This window comes from Delphinapterus leucas, chromosome 1, assembly GCF_059928025.1.
Source record: "Delphinapterus leucas isolate spDelLeu-1000000601 "Yukka" chromosome 1, BTC_Dleu_Yukka2, whole genome shotgun sequence".
Lineage (NCBI taxonomy): Eukaryota > Metazoa > Chordata > Mammalia > Artiodactyla > Monodontidae > Delphinapterus > Delphinapterus leucas.
This window is the reverse complement of record NC_143129.1, coordinates 189,824,485-189,843,265: the sequence shown is the minus strand read 5'-3', so window position 1 is coordinate 189,843,265 and position 18,781 is coordinate 189,824,485. Positions and strand designations below refer to the sequence as shown.

Below are 18,781 nucleotides of genomic sequence, written 5' to 3'. Positions count from 1 at the left end.
AGTGGATAAAAAGGAAGAACCAAGTGTGTGCTGTCTCTAAGGGACTCTGTTTATAAATACAGTTAAGTGGATGGGAAAAAATACACCATGCAAACAGTCGGACTAAGAAGGCTGGAGCAGCTACGTTAACATCAGATAAAGCCGACTTTCCAACACAGAAGGTTCTGAGAAAGAGGGTCACTTCATCAGGAACGTACGACAGTCATGAACATGCCTTCTACCAACAGAGCCTTCTACCAACAGCTGTGAACAGTGTCAAAGTCCTGCTTTGACGAACACGCTGAGAACCTGACCCACAGCCTGGACTCCCAGGCGCGCGCGGCGTGTCATCCTCAGACCACCCGCTCCACCGGAAGCAAGTCTCCATAAACGTGAAAAACTGAACTGGTACAGAACATCTTCTCTGAACATAATGACATTTGATTAGAAACCAATAACAAGTTATCAAAAGGGTATTAAAAATATTTCCCACTGAATGATAATACAGTTAAAGCCACGCTTAGAGGGTAATTTATATTTGAAAAAGTAGGAAGATCTAAGTTTCTACTTTAAGAAGATAGAAAGTTAAGAAGGAAGCAACCCCAAAGCAAACAGGAGCCAAAATAACACACCACCCCCAACGCTTAGGGCTGGCTACGTTCAAAAGCACTGAGCCTGAAGGACTCTGTTCTGCTTCCTGTGCAACAAGAATGCCAGTCATTATGAAGGATGCTAAGAGATCAGTAAGGGTGTCTCGATATGTGGATAAGTATGTGTGTGTGCGCACAGGGAGACACGTGCACGCTCGCGCATGTCTAGATTAGGAACCCTTCTGGAAAGGCACTCAGGATGGAAGGAGGTTCAGAAGGAGGTAACGCCTCGAACTGCATCCAGCTGCTGCGGAGCGACCTACGCTCCCAAGATCCTTGACAACAGCCACTACGGCGACTTATATCCAAAGGCTTCTTACTGATAAAGGAACATCAAGGCCTGTGTTTGATTTCATTTTAAGAGTATATCTGGCCATTGATGTAGCCAATCTCATTAAATAATTGTTGAGAAGGGGTGAGTGTCCATAGCATGTAACTCATGCAAGGCGCACAGCGTATAAACTCTGAGGTTACTGATGAGAACATGTACCTGTATGTCCAGCCAGTTCACGACTCACACGTACATTCCCTTCACGAGTTTTCAGATTGTAAATGGAGCAAATGTTATCCAGGCCACCGCAGGCCACATAGTTGCCGGAAGGGGCATATGCACATGTCATGACCCACGAGGAACGCAGAGGGATGGCATGAACCTAAATGACAAGACACACATGATGCAAGCACGCTCAAGGTCAAAAACATTAACTACTGACATTTATGATCCTGCTTCTAGTCTTCAACTTTCACTGCACAGCAAAACAGTGGCCAAAATTATTTTGAAAATATTTTGTATGTGTGGGCAGTCAGATAAAATAATAATTTAATTAGAAATCCAGTGCTGCACACCAATTTAATGTAGGTTTGTTGGGTTTTTTTTTTGCGGTACGCGGGTCTCTCACTGTTGCGGCCTCTCCCGTTGCGGACCACAGGCTCCGGACGTGCAGGCTCAGCGGCCATGGCTCACGGGCCCAGCCGCTCCACGGCACGTGGGAGCTTCCCGGACCGGGGCACGAACCCACGTCCCCTGCATCGGCAGGCGGACTCTCCATCACTGCGCCACCAGGGAAGCCCCTATGCAGTTTTATTTATTTATTTAGGCCACACCACGTAGCTTGTGGGATCTTAGTTTTCCAACCAGGGAGCGAACCCAGGCCCTCAGCAGTGAAAGCACTGAGTCCTAACCACTGGACTACCAGGGAATTCCCAAATGTAGAGTTTTAATAAAGTCATAACTTACAGTTAGGTAGACACTTAAGTAATAGCAACATAGCCTCTGAATCACAATTATATATTAAAAGGAAAACATTTCACTGGCTTGTCAAAATGGCTATAAAATTCACTCCAAAAATAAAGCATTTTTAGTGAAGTAATCAAACTAGAAATTACTGTAATTAATCCTACCACACACCTCCCTGTGTTTGAGATAGATTTGTTATAAGTACTGGATTCTGTTATACACGTGTGGTATCCTCCAGTAAAATAAAACTGAATTTTGTCTGTTACACACGTTTAGACCAACGATAGTACTTTTTTCATTCAATATGATACAACCCTGGATTGAAATTTTAAAATAATTTAATTTATACTTCAAAGCATAAACTCTTTCAGATTATTTCTTGTAAAAACTAGTTGACTAAACGGAAAGCTGTATTTCTGTATTTTTAAACAAAGCATGAGATTTCCCAGACTGAGCTAAAATTGGACTCCAGTTGCCTAGAAACTTGAAGGAGGCTCCCCCAACCTGCTCTGTAAAGAGACGACACATCACAGCAACACCATGCTGGCCCAGCAGCACCAGTGACACGTGCCAGCCACGTGACTGGGCTTCTACCTGACCCATATGACTTTACACAAAAACGAACTCACTGTGCTCCCCCACCCTCTCCTGTTATACATTTTACGTAAGTGAACCCAGAGTTTAAACACCCGCCTTTCCCGGGCCGCTTTTCAGGGAAGGGTTTGCACTACCTACCTTGTTCGTGGTGTAGCTATCCCAGATGATAAGCTTACCATCCTGTGAGGCACTAACTAGAAGCCTGGAGGAAAAAGAAAAAAGCATACCATCAGTATCACACCAACAAGGGAAGTCACCCAAAGACAACGAATGAAGACTAAACTTTAGTGATGACTAATGCGCTTCAACATCCTATTTGCTGGCAAAGTGCACTTATTTATAAGCACCCCCCCACAAAAAATGTTCTAATTGTCAGACCAACTTTGAAAGCATGAAAAGAAAATACTGCCAGCGATAACAGCTCAGGTTCAATCGTGCTCGTCTTCAGGTGAAGACCTGGCCACAGTCCCTTGGCTGGTCAGATGAGACAAGCTGGTTGCCTAGAACTGCTTCTGTTTGTTTTCTGTTCACCATAAATCAGATTTGACACCTACAGATCTTTCTTTCATGAGTCAAAGGTGGTAGAAAATATTTAGTATATAATTTTCTGTTCCATTCAGACACGTAGAAAGCCTAAATATAAAGGACTAATAAGTTTTTAGATATTCAAAATTTATGAGACATTTCTCACCAAAGATACCCCATGAAAATTTCCCAGACTGAGCCAAAATGGGACTGCAAGGCCCTTACAAACATTAAGGAGGCACCCCCTTTCCACCTGCTTTGCAAAGAGATGACAATCTAAAGCACAGCTGTGCCTGGCCCCACAGAAGACACTAGTTAACTATCAGGAATATTTTTCGTAACAATTTTCTTGCTCTGGTCAACTGTGCCGTTTGGGATCTGTGTCTTGAAAAGGTGCTCTGTCTGTATTTGCAGAAAGAAGACAGGAAACTGCAAAAGGAAAACATGACTAATGGGCAAAGGAATTTCAAGTGAGAGTAAATTCAGGGAACCACCGCTACTCATAAGATATCCTAAGGAACTCTGTTGTACAGACTGTGCTGTTTTCAAGGAACGGCAAGAAGGCTCTCTCCATAATCCCACGCAGAGATACGTGTCAGCATGGTAAATAAGGAGAAGGATTTTCAGTTTTAGAGATTTTATCAAAACACAGGTCTCAACCATTTCAGCCGCAATATACTTGGCTTCCTGAACTGGTCAAAACCTGGAGGTAAAATCACTCGAATCCCTCTGACAACGGGTCCTTTTCATCCAACTCTACGCTCTGATGCATACCCTTCTCAGGGAGCCAGCAATGAGCCTGGCAGGGAATAAATACGTGTTCAGCACTGCATGAAAAACTTATCCAGGAACTGAACTACATGCAGGCTCCAATCCTATTATTCTTTGGATGCAATTTCTTAAAGTAAATCCCTGCATCAAGGTGCAGTTATAAACATATTAGGCACTTGAAAGACCCCATGTAATCGGAACCAGGGTCGCGCTGCGGCTCTATTTCCGCCAGGCTCCTCTAAGCACAGGCTTTGGATGAACATCAGAGCTGACGTAAAGAAGCTCGTCCTCCGGGAGGGTCACCTCTAGAAAGGCCTCCTGGTCGGAAAGCTTACTATGTGCTGACGCGCCCCAGGGTCAGAGAGACATTAAGCAGGCCCTGATCCTCCAGAAGGTGAGAAAAGACACACCTCTTAATCCCCAGTAGGATGACCGCTTGGGACCTGGTTCCTTCTGTCTCCTAGAGCTCTCAGTTCCCCCGAGGTGCCACCCACCCAGAACACCAAGGCAAGAGCCAGGACGATGCCCAGGGCTCCAGGACACTGAAAACAGGGGTTAAGTAGATAGAGGTCCAGATCCAAAGGCCTCACTCAGGCCCTTCATTTACTCTGAGGAGGGAGGACTCTCAAGCCTCGCTGGGTTAGCAGCGTTTCACTCTCAATTATAACACTTCAGCAGACTTCAAAAAGGGGAGATAGGGCTTCCCTGGTGGCACAGTGGTTAAGAATCTGTCTGCCAATGCAGGGGACACGGGTTCAAGCCCTGGTCCGGGAAGATCCCACATGCCATGGAGCAACTAAGCCCGTGCACCACAACTACTGAGCCTGCGCTCTAGAGCCCGTGCTCTGCAACAAGAGAAGCCACCACAATGAGAAGCCCACGCACCACAACGAAGAGCAGCCCCCGCCGCTGCAACTAGAGAAAGCCCACGCGCAGCAACGAAGACACAGCCAAAAATAAATTAATTAATTAATTTAAAAAGGGGGCGGGGAGTTTAGCATTAATTCATGTGACTGAGACTCTCAAATGTTATAAAAAGTAGACTTTAAGTATAAAAAAGTTACAACGTATTGATAAACATGTTATAAACGCATACATAATGTGCACTGACACATGCATATACACAAACCCCACTGCGGGCGTCTCCTACAGTTTTAAAAGAAAACTGCTAATCAGTGCAGTAGTTTGAGAGGTTCCCTGAGTTATACCAACATGATCAAATAACTGGCATTCCCGAATTTTAGTTCTGAATCATGAAAAAAGGCTGTACAATACCCTTTGTTTATGAAGATGCCTTAAACAAAATGTACATCCAAAATAAAAATAAACTTTCTTTGGACTTTAAAGAGGCAAAATTTTACCTATTTTACCTCTCCAGAAAACACGGCTATCTACAAAAAACAAAAAAAAATCTCTGAAGGGGTCTGGATAGCAAAGGTCCTCTTTGGTATCATTTTTTGTTTTCCTTGTTTATGACTGTAAAATACAGATCTCATATAAGGGCATTATAAAAATAAATGTCATTTGAAGAGCAGCTTTAAAACAAATGCCCACGTACCCACAACGCTGTCCAAGAAAGAGAACAAGACCCATGCAACACCCAACAGCGTCTCCTGGGTCTCCCACATCACCCCTTCTCTCAGGGGTGACCACGACCCGGAATGCGGTGCTGCTTATTCCTGCCTTTGCGTTCGTTCCTTCGACGACAGGGCTCTCGAGGCAGAATTTGTGTTGGAACCAGAGGGCACGCAAGGCCTGGCAGCAGTGCTCAGGACGCCTGTGAGATCTGGTGCTGCCGGCCCCCGGCCTCTCCCGAGCCCCTCTCCACATCACCACAGCTCTGGCCACACACCTGCCTTAGTTCCTTGAGCACAGCTCTTGGTCACCTCTCAGGGCACAAGTGACACATCACTAACCATCCAACGTCCTGTCTAATCAGAACACTGATGTTCCCACAGATGGGAGGACAGACCCAAAGGTAACATACTGTTTGGTTACCATCTACTTTTGACAAAATTCTAAGGTGGATTGACTAGTAAGGGCATTTTTCTTTCTTTTTCCATTTTTATTCTTTCTGATTACTGCCATCATTGAAATGATCTAAGTTAGCTCTCATTTGCATTTGGAATTATATGGGATAGTCTACAGAAAAAACTAAAAATAGACTCTTTTGTTCTGTAGCTGTTGACACTCTAAAGCAGGCAATTTCATGAACAAAGAAAAAAACAACCAAGCAAACAATTCTTCTCTGATAATTAAACATGAAAAAAATGCTCCTCTAAGAAAGGCATCTGAAATACCATGTTAGCTATTTGAAAGAACATGTTACAGTCACAAAGTCACACAGCATTTTATGTAATTACTTGGGTGGAAAAGTGGAGAAAGACTTCCCAGCAGCCTCTAAAAGAGGAACAGAAAAGAGCTGAATGGATTTCATTTCAATGCTGCTGCAGGTTAAGGGCAAGGGGAGGAGGGACCGGGAGGGCGACGGAGATGGGGAACCTAGAAAGAGGTCCGAACACGGGGCAGAATTCAAGGCAGAAAGAATGAGAGGCTAGAAGAAAGGGAGGTGGGGCAGACAGGCCGGGGAGAGGCGGTGACAGCAGCAACAACCAGCTCAGACTCATGCAGGAACCTTGGGACACGAGTCGCTGTTCTAACCCTCCGGACACGGACACCGCAGGAAGTGGCTTCTGATCCCTGAGCCGGGGCACCGAAACCAGGAGAGGGTGTGGACAAGAGGCCACGAGGAACAGGCTGGAAAGAGGAGGAGCCATGGCAAAGAGGACAGGTCACCTCCCCAAGGTGGCACGGGCGCTGAGCCGCGGAGCTGGGAGGACAAAGGCGAAGGGAGGGTGGTGAGGAGGTGACCGTGTGCGGTCGGCCGAGGCAGGCGGGAACACAGATGGAGCTCGGGCACCCGGGCTGCTGTCTTGGCCTGCTCGCACATCTGACGCAAATGCCTAATTTTTTCTTTACAAGTCACGGCCAATGAGTTCAGGTTTTCTCCTCCGTGCACGTGTCAAGCGCTCCGTGTGCCCACGCCCCACACACCTGGAATCCGTGCCCCAGTGCATGGCGTAGATTTTGGCCAAGTGCCCCCTCAGCGTTCTCCTGGTACGCATCTGGATTCTTCCCACTGGGTCGACATTGTTTGTGATCTTAAAAATAAAAGTTACTGCAAATTAACATTGCGTGACGCATGCTCTCCCCGCGAGGTCTCCTCTCCTTCACGCCCAGCCCGCTCACTGGCCCCAGCGCCCTGGCCACGGCTGTGCCTGCCCTGCTCCTTCCAGTCTGCCAGGCCTCGCTCCGTGATTTCTCCCGTTTCCCAGGGCACCTACCTTCCCTCTCCCGGTTCTGGAAAGTCCGCTACTCTACCTGTTCTCCAGGACCCCTGTCCCCTGCCCCCGTGTGCAGCAGGCCTGGGGCTGGCCCAGAGCCGCCTCCCCTCCCGTCTCTGCTGTCTCCCTAGCTGGCCGCCCGGCCCAGCTCCTCCTGCCTCCGTCAGTCCCTCACGGGTTTCCTCTGAATTAGAGCCTCGTCAGTCTACATCACAATCGAACACAGGGCCCCAGCCCTACAGGCTGTCCAGCGACCAGGCTGTACGCTGAGCTGGACCACGATGGAATCTCCTCTGTACTCTGTAGCTTAGGGCACAAAACTGTGCATGCAAACCTGCTGTTCACTTCAACATACAAACCCTGACGTTAAGGATTCTGGGTTGACAAATGGAATATAAGTGTATCACAATAATGAGCTTTAAAAACACGTACAGTCCAAAGTGCATTTGAGATTCAAATGCAGGTTATTCTATGCAGTCTAATTTTTCTTTAACTTATTGTTTAACCCCAATTAAACAACATCTCCTAAAGCGCTAAGACAATGTAAAAAAATCATACTCAACAGAAGTAGGAATATAATTTTTCCTTTCACATTTCTGTTCAATTCTTTGGACAAAGATATTGCTTTTCAATGAGTTGAAATGCACCATTTGAGAGTATGTCCTATCTAGCCACGCAGCTGCCTCCTAAGACACTCTCATCGCCCCCAGAGGAAACCCCACGTTCATTAAGTGGCTGCTCACTACAGCCTCCTCCCCAGCCCCGGGCAACCATGAACCTATCTTCTGTCCCTATAGGGTGACCTGTCTGCACATTTCATATGCATGGAATCACACAACACGTGACCTTCTTTCACTGAGCGCCATGTCTCGAGATTCATCCCTTCTATGGCTGAGTAACGTCCCACCGCGTGGACAGGCCACACTTGGTCCCTGCGCTCCTCCATCTGCGGATATCTGCTTCCTGCTCTGGCCGCTGGGAACCGAGACGACGTGAGCACGTGCGTACACGGGCTTGTTTGAGCGTCAGCTCCTCTGGGCGTGCATCTAGGAGTGGAACTGCCGGGTCATGACTAATGTTTAACTTTTTGAGAATCTGCCAAACCGGACTTTAGAAATCGAAGTTCTGAAGCAGATTTTGCTAGGGAGAACTCTGAAATAGCTGTATCGAGACTGCAATAACCTTTACAACTCCGACCTCCGCAAGAAGGCTCGAGAGACATTATTTGTCATCTGCGACGCACCACGGCCTCGCCTAGCGTGGTAAGGGTCTGCGCAGGAGAATCCTTCGGGCAGTGCCCCACACCCTCACTGTGCACAGGAGAGAATCAGAGCGCTCCCTCTAGAGGTCCCAAGTGGAGGCGCCACAAGCACCAACCTCCAGGCCAGACCAGCGACTCTGCACAAACCGCTCTTACCTGGGAGAGAGTTGCATCTGCACACGCTTTTCTAGCATCCTAGGGAAAGACAATGACAAAGAGGGAATTAGTGCTGTTTCAGATACAGTCACTCCAAGGTGCTGGCACTGCAGTCCCGGAGAGCCTCCACCAGGGTGGGGGAGCTCAGACCCCTTCCTTCGCCGCGCCCCCACCCCAGCCCCGCACCCACGGTCCCGAGCACACTGAACAGAGAACCAGCAACACACAAGTGCGTGCCTGGCCTGCAGACCACCCCGTCTAACGCGCAGCGCCCCCGCACCCCCAGAGCCTCCTCTCCTGCCTGCGAGGCTCCGGCACCTTCCCACAGACCTGCACGTGCGTCTCGCTCCTTCTACCTGCCCAGGAGCCGTGGGGCCCACAGAAACAACGTCTAAAAAGCACTGACTGGCCGGCCCAGAGAACTTTCCTTCTAGAGTGTGTTAACGAAGACTCTTGTTTCCAAGCCAAACAATCCCTGAAGCTAACCTCTACACAGAAGAGCGAAGGATCTGGGGTCAAAACCACCAAATTCAGGTGAAGACTCTGGCTGTTGGCAGCCTGTTACCTGTTTTCTTATCTATAAAATGACCTTGTGAAGCAGGTGAGAACTACAAAGGGATGTTACTCAAGCTAATTAAAATGTTCTCATTGTTCCTAAGTGATTCAAGTTACTAGAAAAAAAATCTTGAAATCTCAAAATTAGCGTGTATATATATAGACATATATAGAGAGAGATATATTTTTTGGCTGTGTTGGGTCTTCGTGGCTGCACGCGGGCTACTCTTCGTTGCAGTGCGCGGGCTTCTTCTCACTGTGGTGGCTTCTCTTGTCGCGGAGCATGGGCTCTAGGCGCACGGGCTTCAGTAGTTGTGGCGCACGGGCTTCAGTAGTTGTGGCGCACGGGCTTTAGTAGTTGTGGCACGTGGGCTTCAGTAGTTGTGGCGCACGGGCTTAGTTGCTCGCGGCATGTGGGATCTTCCGGAACCTGGGATCGAACCTGTGTCCCCTGCATTGGCAGGCGGATTCTTATCCACTGCACCACCAGAGAAGCCCCAGCGTATATATTTTTACAAATAGAAAGCCATACATTCTGAGGGAAAATGAGACAACAGCTTTAAGAGGATCAAAATTTGAATGTAGGGATGGGGCCTAAAACGGTTTTTTGTGTAGGAATAATTTCAAAGGAAATTATGACAATTTCTAACAGAAACGTTGCCACTGTGTCGTCATCTGACCACCTGCTCTCACTGACATACATATGAGCACTCGTGTGGGAGGGGCCGGGGACCCCTCCAGGGCCAGCGGTCTCACCGCTTCACGAAGCTGGTGCTAATACTCACCAGCCCAGCACAGGGAGTATATTCAACGAGATGGTGATTATAGAGGGACCAAATATCTAGATTCCAAATTCAACTCAAACTATCCTATCAGAAGCCGTTCTGCTTAGTTAAATCTGCTTATTTAATTAAAACACAAAAATTATATGAACAGGTATTTCTGTGCCAGCACCTAAACTTGGGGTCAAGACCAAGAGGAGGGGAGACCCAGAGCAGCAGGTTTTCCATCAGGGACTCTATCAGTTACTTACAGAGTTCAATATTTATTTCTGAGTACCATTTTTTAAATTTGTTGTTATTTATTTATTTATTTATGGCCATGTTAGGTCTTCGTTGCTGCACGCAGCCTTTCTCTAGTTGCGGTGAGCAGGGGCTACTCTGTTGCAGTGCGTGGGCTTCTCATCGCGGTGGCTTCTCTTGTTGCGGAGCACAGGCTCTAGGTGCACGGGCTTCAGTAGTTGTGGCACACGTGCTCAGTAGTTGCGGCACAGGGCTCAGTAGTTGTGGCACGTGGGTTCAGTAGTTGTAGTGCATGGGCTTAGTTGCTCCACGGCATGTGGCATCTTCCCAGACCAGGGGTTGAACCCGTGTCCCCTGCATTGGCAGGTGGATTCTTAACCACTGCACCACCAGGGAAGCCCTGAGTACCATTCTTACTGATATTATACACAGCTTTCAATTTTAAAAAAGAATAACAAGAATTTTTAATTTGTTTTTTGGCTGTGCCATGTGGCTTGCAGGATCTTAGTTCCCCGACCAGGGATTGAACCTGGGCCACTGCAGTGGAAGCGCCAAGTCCTAACCACTGGACTGCCAGGGAAGTCCTTAACAAGAAGTTTTTAAATGGAAAAACTAAACCATGGGACTTAAGTGGCTTCATTCTGGTTAGTGTCCAGGGACCGAAATGGGTTTCGTGATGTCCAGAGCAGACTGCAGTGACACCACAGAGAACAGAGAGAAAACACATTTTAAACACTAAACACAGGGAACTCAAATTCAGTCTTCATTTTAGCCAACAAGTGCTCAGTGTAAATGAGCACAACATCCTCAGAGCAATTCAATCTTCAACCTCCAACCCTGTAGGAAGAAGTCTTCTAATGGAAACCATCTCTGTAACTGCTTAATAAAGACAGAAATCTTCAACATTTTTTAGATTAAATTCCAATTTAACGGCCTGGTGATACGTTCACAATGGCTTATTATTTAGCCAAGGCTCCTGTACTGTCTGTGCTGAGAAAAGTCACTGAAGACAGCAGGTCGCCTTCCTGGCCCTCACCCAGAGGAACACACACAGACCCACAGTCAGTCAGGCCTTATCCCGGCTGGATGTCGGTCCAGCACAGGGCAGCACGCGGCCAGGCCCATCCCACTAGGGCCGCACTGACCACCGCGGCTCTGCTGTCAATGGAGACAAGCACCCATACGCGTCACTCGGCCCGTCTTGTTCACTTGCAGGGTCGGCACAGTCACTTTGAAAAAAAAATTTGCGCCTGTACATTTCGTGGAGTTCCCCTTCATCCATTGGTAGCCCATGTGTTTAAGACATGCCATATTTCAATCGGCATCCCATTGAGAGCCCGTGTTTCCTCACAAACATGATCAAAAGTAAGACGACACGGTCCCTCTGGGGTCTTTCAGCTTAAAGACCAATCTAATAAAGCAAGCGACCCCTCTCAGAATCATCTACCATCTCTTGTTTGATTTGCTGTGCCCTACATTCTTTAATAAGCATGTGTTCCTTGGGTAATCAGGGGGAAAAGGGTGTTTTTTTCCTTTGTTGAAGAAAGTCTTCTGTTCCCATTTGATGTAACGGACTCAAACAGCTTTGTCGACCCTATACTGTGCAAAGAAACCAGCACAGCCTCAGAGGCAAGGCCTGTGCAGATGGGTGTGGAGATGGCTGTGCAGCTCGTCCACTCTCCTGGGGATGGTCCACGTGGAGCAGGTGCCACGGGAGATGCCACGGGTACACGCTGAGGCCATTTCATGTAAGAGACCCTGAATTGGCAAGACTCAGTACCAAAAAAGAGTGTAGAAAGTAAATGTATTTATTAATTATATATCAAAATGGTGATCTGTTAGATATATTGATTTAGATACAGTTGTTAAAAATTAATTCTACCAGTTTCTTTTTACAGCTTTAAATTCCACATGTGGCTCACACGACAGCTCTGTCCCCTAAGAGGAGGGTTTTGTGTGCTTTACAGAAAATGGGTCTAAAAAATGGGAAGAAGAGATGCAACACTGACTTTCAGCCTTTATTTTTTTCCACCAAATTTGGATTTTTTTTTTTTTTTTTACCTATGCCATATGAACTCTTATTTGCTACGAATAGATCTGAACCCACTATTTATGAACAACTTATAAACAACAACTTATTGTTGCTAGAAAAACAAAATTCTAATTTCTATATTCTGGAGTGTGGCTGGATGTATTAAACAAATCTGATCAGGGCAAACCATTAAAAATACTAACTCTTCCTTATTTTTATTGAGCTGTATCGTATGTTTTAAATGTTAAGATTTTAAATTCGTACAGTAAAAGGATATTTTCTGTTTCCTCTTTGATGGTAGATCTCAGATAATTCCATTATCTTTTCTCAACTTCAAGAAAAAGTCGGCTAAAATGATGCTGATCTTTCTTTCCAATTACCACTAGGCTTTCTGAACATATAATTGGTCTTTTAAAAGGAAATAATTAGGCTCCATCCTTATAGTTGGACCTAGTATGCATCCCCTTTTAAAAGTTCATGGGTTCTGCAGTGCACCATTATAAACATCAGTGACAGATTGGGAGGTAATGCTTGAGAACTCTGCAACTATCCTACTTTCTACAGGACAGCTGAATGATACTGGCTGTTTTTATCTTCAAAGAGATGCTCTATTTGAATAGAGCATCTATTTGAAGATAGATGTTAGTGCTCTAACAGCCATAACCATCCCTAGGAAACCCCTTTTTTCAAAATTAAGAACAAATCACCTGCACTTAAAATACTTTTTATTACTGCTGTTAATACTCTTATTTTTAAACAAGTTTCCTGCCCTCAACTTAGCAGTCACAGTGGGGGAAGTGAATACCACACTCTATACAGTGACCAAAAGAATGTCACAAAGCTAATTCCCAAAGACAAGAAAAAAGGTACAAAAAGATGTCTATAAATTCTATGGAAACATTTGCTGTATAGTGAAGTGAAAATATGCTAGAGAACAAAATCCTAGCAGAAACTAACAAAACACTGTAAGGCAATTATACTCCAATAATGATGTTTAAAAAAAGAAAGAAAGAAAACAAAATCCTGAAAATAATGTCCTAGGCCAAATACCTGGATCTGTAATTTCTTTTTCTTTTTTTTTTTTGCGCGGTACGCGGGCCTCTCACTGTTGTGGCCTCTCCCGTTGTGGAGCACAGGCTCCGGACGCGCAGGCTCAGCAGCCATGGCTCACGGGCCCAGCCGCTCCGCGGCATGTGGGATCTTCCCGGACCGGGGCACGAACCCGTGTCCCCTGCATCGGCGGGCGGACTCTCAACCACTGCGCCACCAGGGAAGCCCTGGATCTGTAATTTCTACATCCTGGGCCACTTAAGATTCAATTTCAATCCAAAACAATGAATAGTCTGTATTCTGTAACCCATCTCTCCTTAAAATGGTAACATCGCATCTGAAATCCAAATGATTAACAAAACGGAGCACACATAGCTACGTACTCTAATCTGGTTTTTAAGCTGTTCGGCCTCCTGCCGTAACTGGTCAAGTTCACTCATCTTCTAATCTTAGTGCTCTTCAACGCCACCTCAAAGAATCTTAGATCTGAAACAGAAAAGCACAAAAAATTAATAAACAATGACTGAGTAATTTAATGAAGCAGGTGAGAGAACGAAATTGAAATTTTGAGAGCTATGGTTTCATTACAAATCAGAGTACCTTTCTTTAGCATTCATAAGAAGGTATAAAATGCCTACAAGGGCTGGGTTAACAAAGTATAATTACTATTATACACAAGCTTTGTTCAATGACAACGTCTAATAGACTATTCAAAAGGTGGTGGTGGGCTGAAGAAAGAAAAATCTGTTTAGAAGCAGGTTTCACGAAGGATTTGGGTCTCACTATAAACTGAGACTGACGTTCAAAATAGCTCTCACATGAAAACCCTGGGGTAGCTGGTTCAGGAAATAGAGTACAGCGGCAACCTGGCAACCCAGCACCTCAAAGCCGTGTCAATGATCTTGAACCTGTGACTGCCCAGAAGACATCAGAATGTTCACACAGTGATTCTCATTGTTTTTTTTTTGGCTGCGTTGGGTCTTCGTTGCTACACGCGGGCTTTCTCTAGTTGCAGCGAGCACAGGCTACTCTTCGTTGCGGTGCGCGGGCTTCTCGTTGCAGTGGCTTCTCTTGTTATGGAGCATGGGCTCTAGGCACGCGGGCTTCAGGAATTGCGGCACACGGGCTCTAGAGCGCAGGCTCAGTAGTTGTGGCGCACGGGCTTAGGTGCTCCGCAGCATGTGGGATCTTCCCGGACCAGGGCTCGAACCCATGTCCCCTGCATTGGCAGGTGGATTCTTAACCACTGCGCCACCAGGGAAGTCCCACACAGCAATTCTAAAAAGACTCAGTTTGGTGTCCAGCAGGCCTCTGATTCAGGACAACTTACTCTCCCACCAAAATGAGCTCTGGGAGCCCAGGAGAATCAGAAACAACACCGCAGTCCTTATAGGTACAGGCCAAAGTAGGCTCAGTACAAGCAGCCCTGTTGCCCACTCTTGACCCTGCCCCACCCCCAGGCTCATTAGACAGTATTCCTGAAATCAGGGTCAAAACACAATTATCCTATTAAACAAGAGACTTATTTTCCCAAGGGAATGTCGTAATTGGGGGTTGCATTTCTGACCAAGAACGTAGCTGTTAGGTCAATCCTAACTATGACCAACCTATCACAAAGCTGAAGACACAATTACCGACATCTTTTAATCACTTAAGAATACAATTAGCTCCCACAGGCAAACACAGCTTATGCAAGGGCCTCGATTTCCTATGCAAACAGAGGGGAGAATTCTTCCATCACAGATTTTGTGTGAAAGTCACAGGGTTGTTATAATATACACCAGATATTTAATTAACAGTAATTATTTTCTTAAAATGGAAACACATCTGGGGGAAATAATCTGGATGACCCAAGAAACGTAGTTGTTAGTTCCCAGTCTAGATAAACTTTCCTTTTCTGTACAAAAGCATTCAAAATAATTGTTACATGGTCTACATTACAGAATACTTATTGAGAAAACAAAAATACCTTTCCCAATAAAAAGCATCTTTAAAAAGTATGTGTTAAGTTCCTGGTTCCTGCCCTCACCTGCACCCACCAGCCCACATCTATTCACAGCCACAAAACGCCATTAGCTGCTGGGGCGGGCCGGGAAGGAAGCAGAAGGGGAAGTGCTGGGCTTCTAGAGGCATCAAGTCCCTCGGGCTGACCCTAAATGAAAGTCTGCAGAACTACCAGGAAAGGCCTAACGGGGTGGGGCCGTGACACGGAGCTGAGGCATCTCAGAGGACAAAGGCAGGGCCGTCGGGGAAGGCAAGACAGTGACACCACTGTTCCTAGAGGCATTACTTCAAGTGGGTGTTGTCAGCCCGGGCAAGCTTCGCCCACGCAGACTCCCCGGCGCCTCCCTGGACAAAGGGAGCATGGCTGGAGTTACCCTATGAGATAACCGGGCTCATTCTCTCTCTCGTTTTCACGTAGCAGACTCTGAGGACTGCAGCTGATAAATATTAATGTATGAAATAATAACTAACAGCGCCAAAAGAACACGAAATAATTTCAAAACAGAAAGCTGTGCCCATGCGTTTCCTGAGCTTACGGACGGCCCTGCATCCTCCCCACCAACCCTGGCGGCCTGTTGCAGCGCACGTGCATTTCACACGTGATCAAATTATACTATAAGGACAGTCCGGCAGAGCTGGGGGCAGTTTTATCCCAGTAACACTCCCCACCCCCACGTTAAAGAATTGTTCTTAGTCTGTGGAGAAGCTACTTCATTCAATCCTTCCAAAATCAACGTGAAGAAAACTAACAGCTAATGTTGTCATAAGGTACACTGAATTAAACGGTTAGTTTTAGTCAACAAACCATGTTTTCTGATCCTAATTTAAACACTAAAAAGCTACGCTAGTTTTTAAAGTAAGGACAAAACCAACAAACTCCTAGGATCGAGATAAACAGAAAGAACTTTCACAGATGCTAGGTGGTCTTTAGGTAAAGACCCAAATCCTAGTATTAGATGGAATAGCTCCTGAGATATTAAAATGAAATATTTCTTTTAATTAGGTGCTCTTTTTTAACATATTATAAAAGAATACATACCAATACATGATAATCACCCAGCTGTATTGCTTTAAACTAGAGAAATTAATTTATTGAAAACTTAACTACCTTTAAAATGAGAAGCTCCAATTCAGTTATCTCTCAAAATTTCAGAAGCAAGAATACCAATACTTGCTGACTTCAATCTTTAGTCACAAGCAAAGAGAACAAAACCAGATCTATTTCTCTTTCATCATTAAGTTATTTCTCTTTCATCATTAAGTAACATAAATTATTAATACTGCCTTTTAATTACGGCTCTCTCTACGACCAGTGTCCACATTCAAGTTGCAATTAGGAGACTCAAAATTCGTAACCGTTAATTTTTAAAGAAAAGGGTATTCATATCTCTACTACCAATAAAAATAAGTGTCCTGAAAGGCCCTTTTTGATCTCTACAGTCTGGTTAGAAAGAGAAACCTACTGGTAGGCATTTAAAATTTTTTTTCAACTACATTCTTTATTCTACATGTTGAAGGTGTATTTTTTAAAATCCAATCTGGAAAAGAAGTTATCTGCAGCTGGCCTCTCACCGATGGGGGGACACTCCAGCACGCTCACTTCTCCCCGTCGCCCTCTGGGCACTGGGGTTCGCTCTGACGTGGCACAGTCCAGGACCTCCTCTGTGGGGCACACACACATCCACGATGGACAGCCTCCCGCGCCTTGAGCTAACGGACACTGAACTGGCCTCACAGGATGAGTGTGAAGGGACCGGGCAACACCACCATCACACAAGACCAAGCAGTCAGCACTCCCCCAAAGAGAAGTCGGCGACCCACGGACAGCAAGGAGCCTGCACACTCAGATCCAGAGTGGGGCTGGTGGGAAGCTAACAATTCCTAATTCCCACAAACTAAAAGGTCGTCCCAAATGCTCTGCTGTGACGATAACAGCAAATGAAAGAGACAAGGTACAGAAAAATATATGAATGATGATATTTCTCCTTTTGTGTATAGAAAAAGAATAAACATCTATGCTAATGTAAGCAATCTTTTTTCTATATACACAAGAAAATGTTAATGGCTATTTTGGGGGGAAATACACAGGAATAGGGGCAGCTCTGATTTTTCATATTATCATATATATATAAGGAAAAAAGACAAATTATATATATAAAACTATATGTGTATATACATTTTTTTTCTTTTCCAAAAAAAGTTAAGTGGTTATCTGGGCCGTTGAACCAAGAAGCATTCACAATTCTTCCTCCATACTTCTCAGTTAAAAGAAAAAAGCTAGTAAATGTTAACCGTTTACTGGGTGAACGATTACATATCACTAGGAACAATAATGGAGATAGTATAAAAACCTAGAAGAATGCTCATTATATGCTAAATGAAAAACAAATGTGTGTGTAATAATTTTAGCTATTTAAGAAGGCCAGAAACATACCTGATTTAAAAACACATGTAATAAGACAGCATTTCTATTAGAATTACTGGTCTTATTTTTCTCTTCATTTTCCAAATACTGGACATGCAGTTTACATTCCTTTGATCACAAAAAATGAATGTACATTTTAAAGGTCTTACTTACACGTAACTGCTTTTGCTCTTCTCTTCACTATCCTTAGTCCCCCAGAGCCTCTGAGAAGCCCACCATCAGGTTGACGTGGCCTGGGCTCCTTCTCTCCTCCAGGGCCAAAGTCACGGCTAAGCACTGGCCATGCTGACTCAGCGCACTGACCAGTCTAATCCACTAAGACAGGACCTGCTGAGAGTCTCACTTCTGTTCTTTATGACCCACATCTGCCACCAGCTTTTATTTAGAGCTTGTTTTGGAAATACTTTCCACAGAAATTTAAGTATCTTAAAAGCAAGTATGTGAAGTGATCTGCCCCTACTTTAGGTTATACCCAGTATCTCTGTAAGTTAAAGTGTTAACATAATTTTTTACTTAAATATTTCACATTTGTGATATAATGTACTTCACGATTAATGCAGCACCACGCCCCTCTAATCAAGACCCCTGTAAAGTCTAGGAAGGACACTTCAAGGGCCCCCAGTGCCCCAGTTATTACCCAGTCACTAATAATGATACGAGCTGATATTAAGGACAAAATGGAGTGACTGCATCAAAATATAATTTCAGGTTCTGGTTTTGCGACACACAAGGAATGTGACTTTCACCCGCTCACTTTCCACTCTGGTCTGCTGACTGCACCACAGGAACGACAGCACCAACACCGCAGGGCCAAGAAGAAAACTAACAAGATGACTGTAAAGGGCTCTGTAAGCCTTTCTGTGTGATCAGTGATCAGACTACTAAGTGCAGCCCCACAGAGCAGCCGCCACGCACACGCGGGTTTGCGACCCACAGGAAGGCGGCCTGGGACGCCAGTCACCAGTGCCCGTGCTGCGCTCAACGTCCTGGGGCAACAGCAGCCCCGCCGAGCACCCCGCGCCACGGGGGCACGAGTCTGCCAACCTGCTCGGCCCACGAGTACCAGTGCCACACCTCACCTCCAGACAAAAGAGCATTCTGAGAGAGGGGAGTTTGCATAAGGGATTTGAATCAATTTCACCAACTTTTCTGGTTTTTCTTCCATTCCCAAAT

At 45.5% G+C, this 18,781-nt stretch overlaps 1 protein-coding gene across 5 annotated transcripts in view; it reads right to left on the bottom strand.

Moving 5' to 3' along the window:
* Positions 1-18,781, bottom strand: part of GNB1 (G protein subunit beta 1) — a 92,425-nt gene that overhangs the window by 13,194 nt on the left and 60,450 nt on the right. For all 5 annotated transcript variants that reach the window (XM_022598335.3, XM_022598334.3, XM_089902058.1 and 2 more), the window contains 5 exons: positions 13,563-13,665; positions 8,521-8,559; positions 6,814-6,920; positions 2,602-2,665; positions 1,120-1,282 (listed from right to left, as the gene is read on the bottom strand). In XM_022598335.3, coding sequence (XP_022454043.1) covers positions 1,120-1,282; positions 2,602-2,665; positions 6,814-6,920; positions 8,521-8,559; positions 13,563-13,619 — 430 coding nt within the window. In that variant the 5' untranslated portion in view covers positions 13,620-13,665. The remainder of the gene's footprint in view (positions 1-1,119; positions 1,283-2,601; positions 2,666-6,813; positions 6,921-8,520; positions 8,560-13,562; positions 13,666-18,781) is intronic.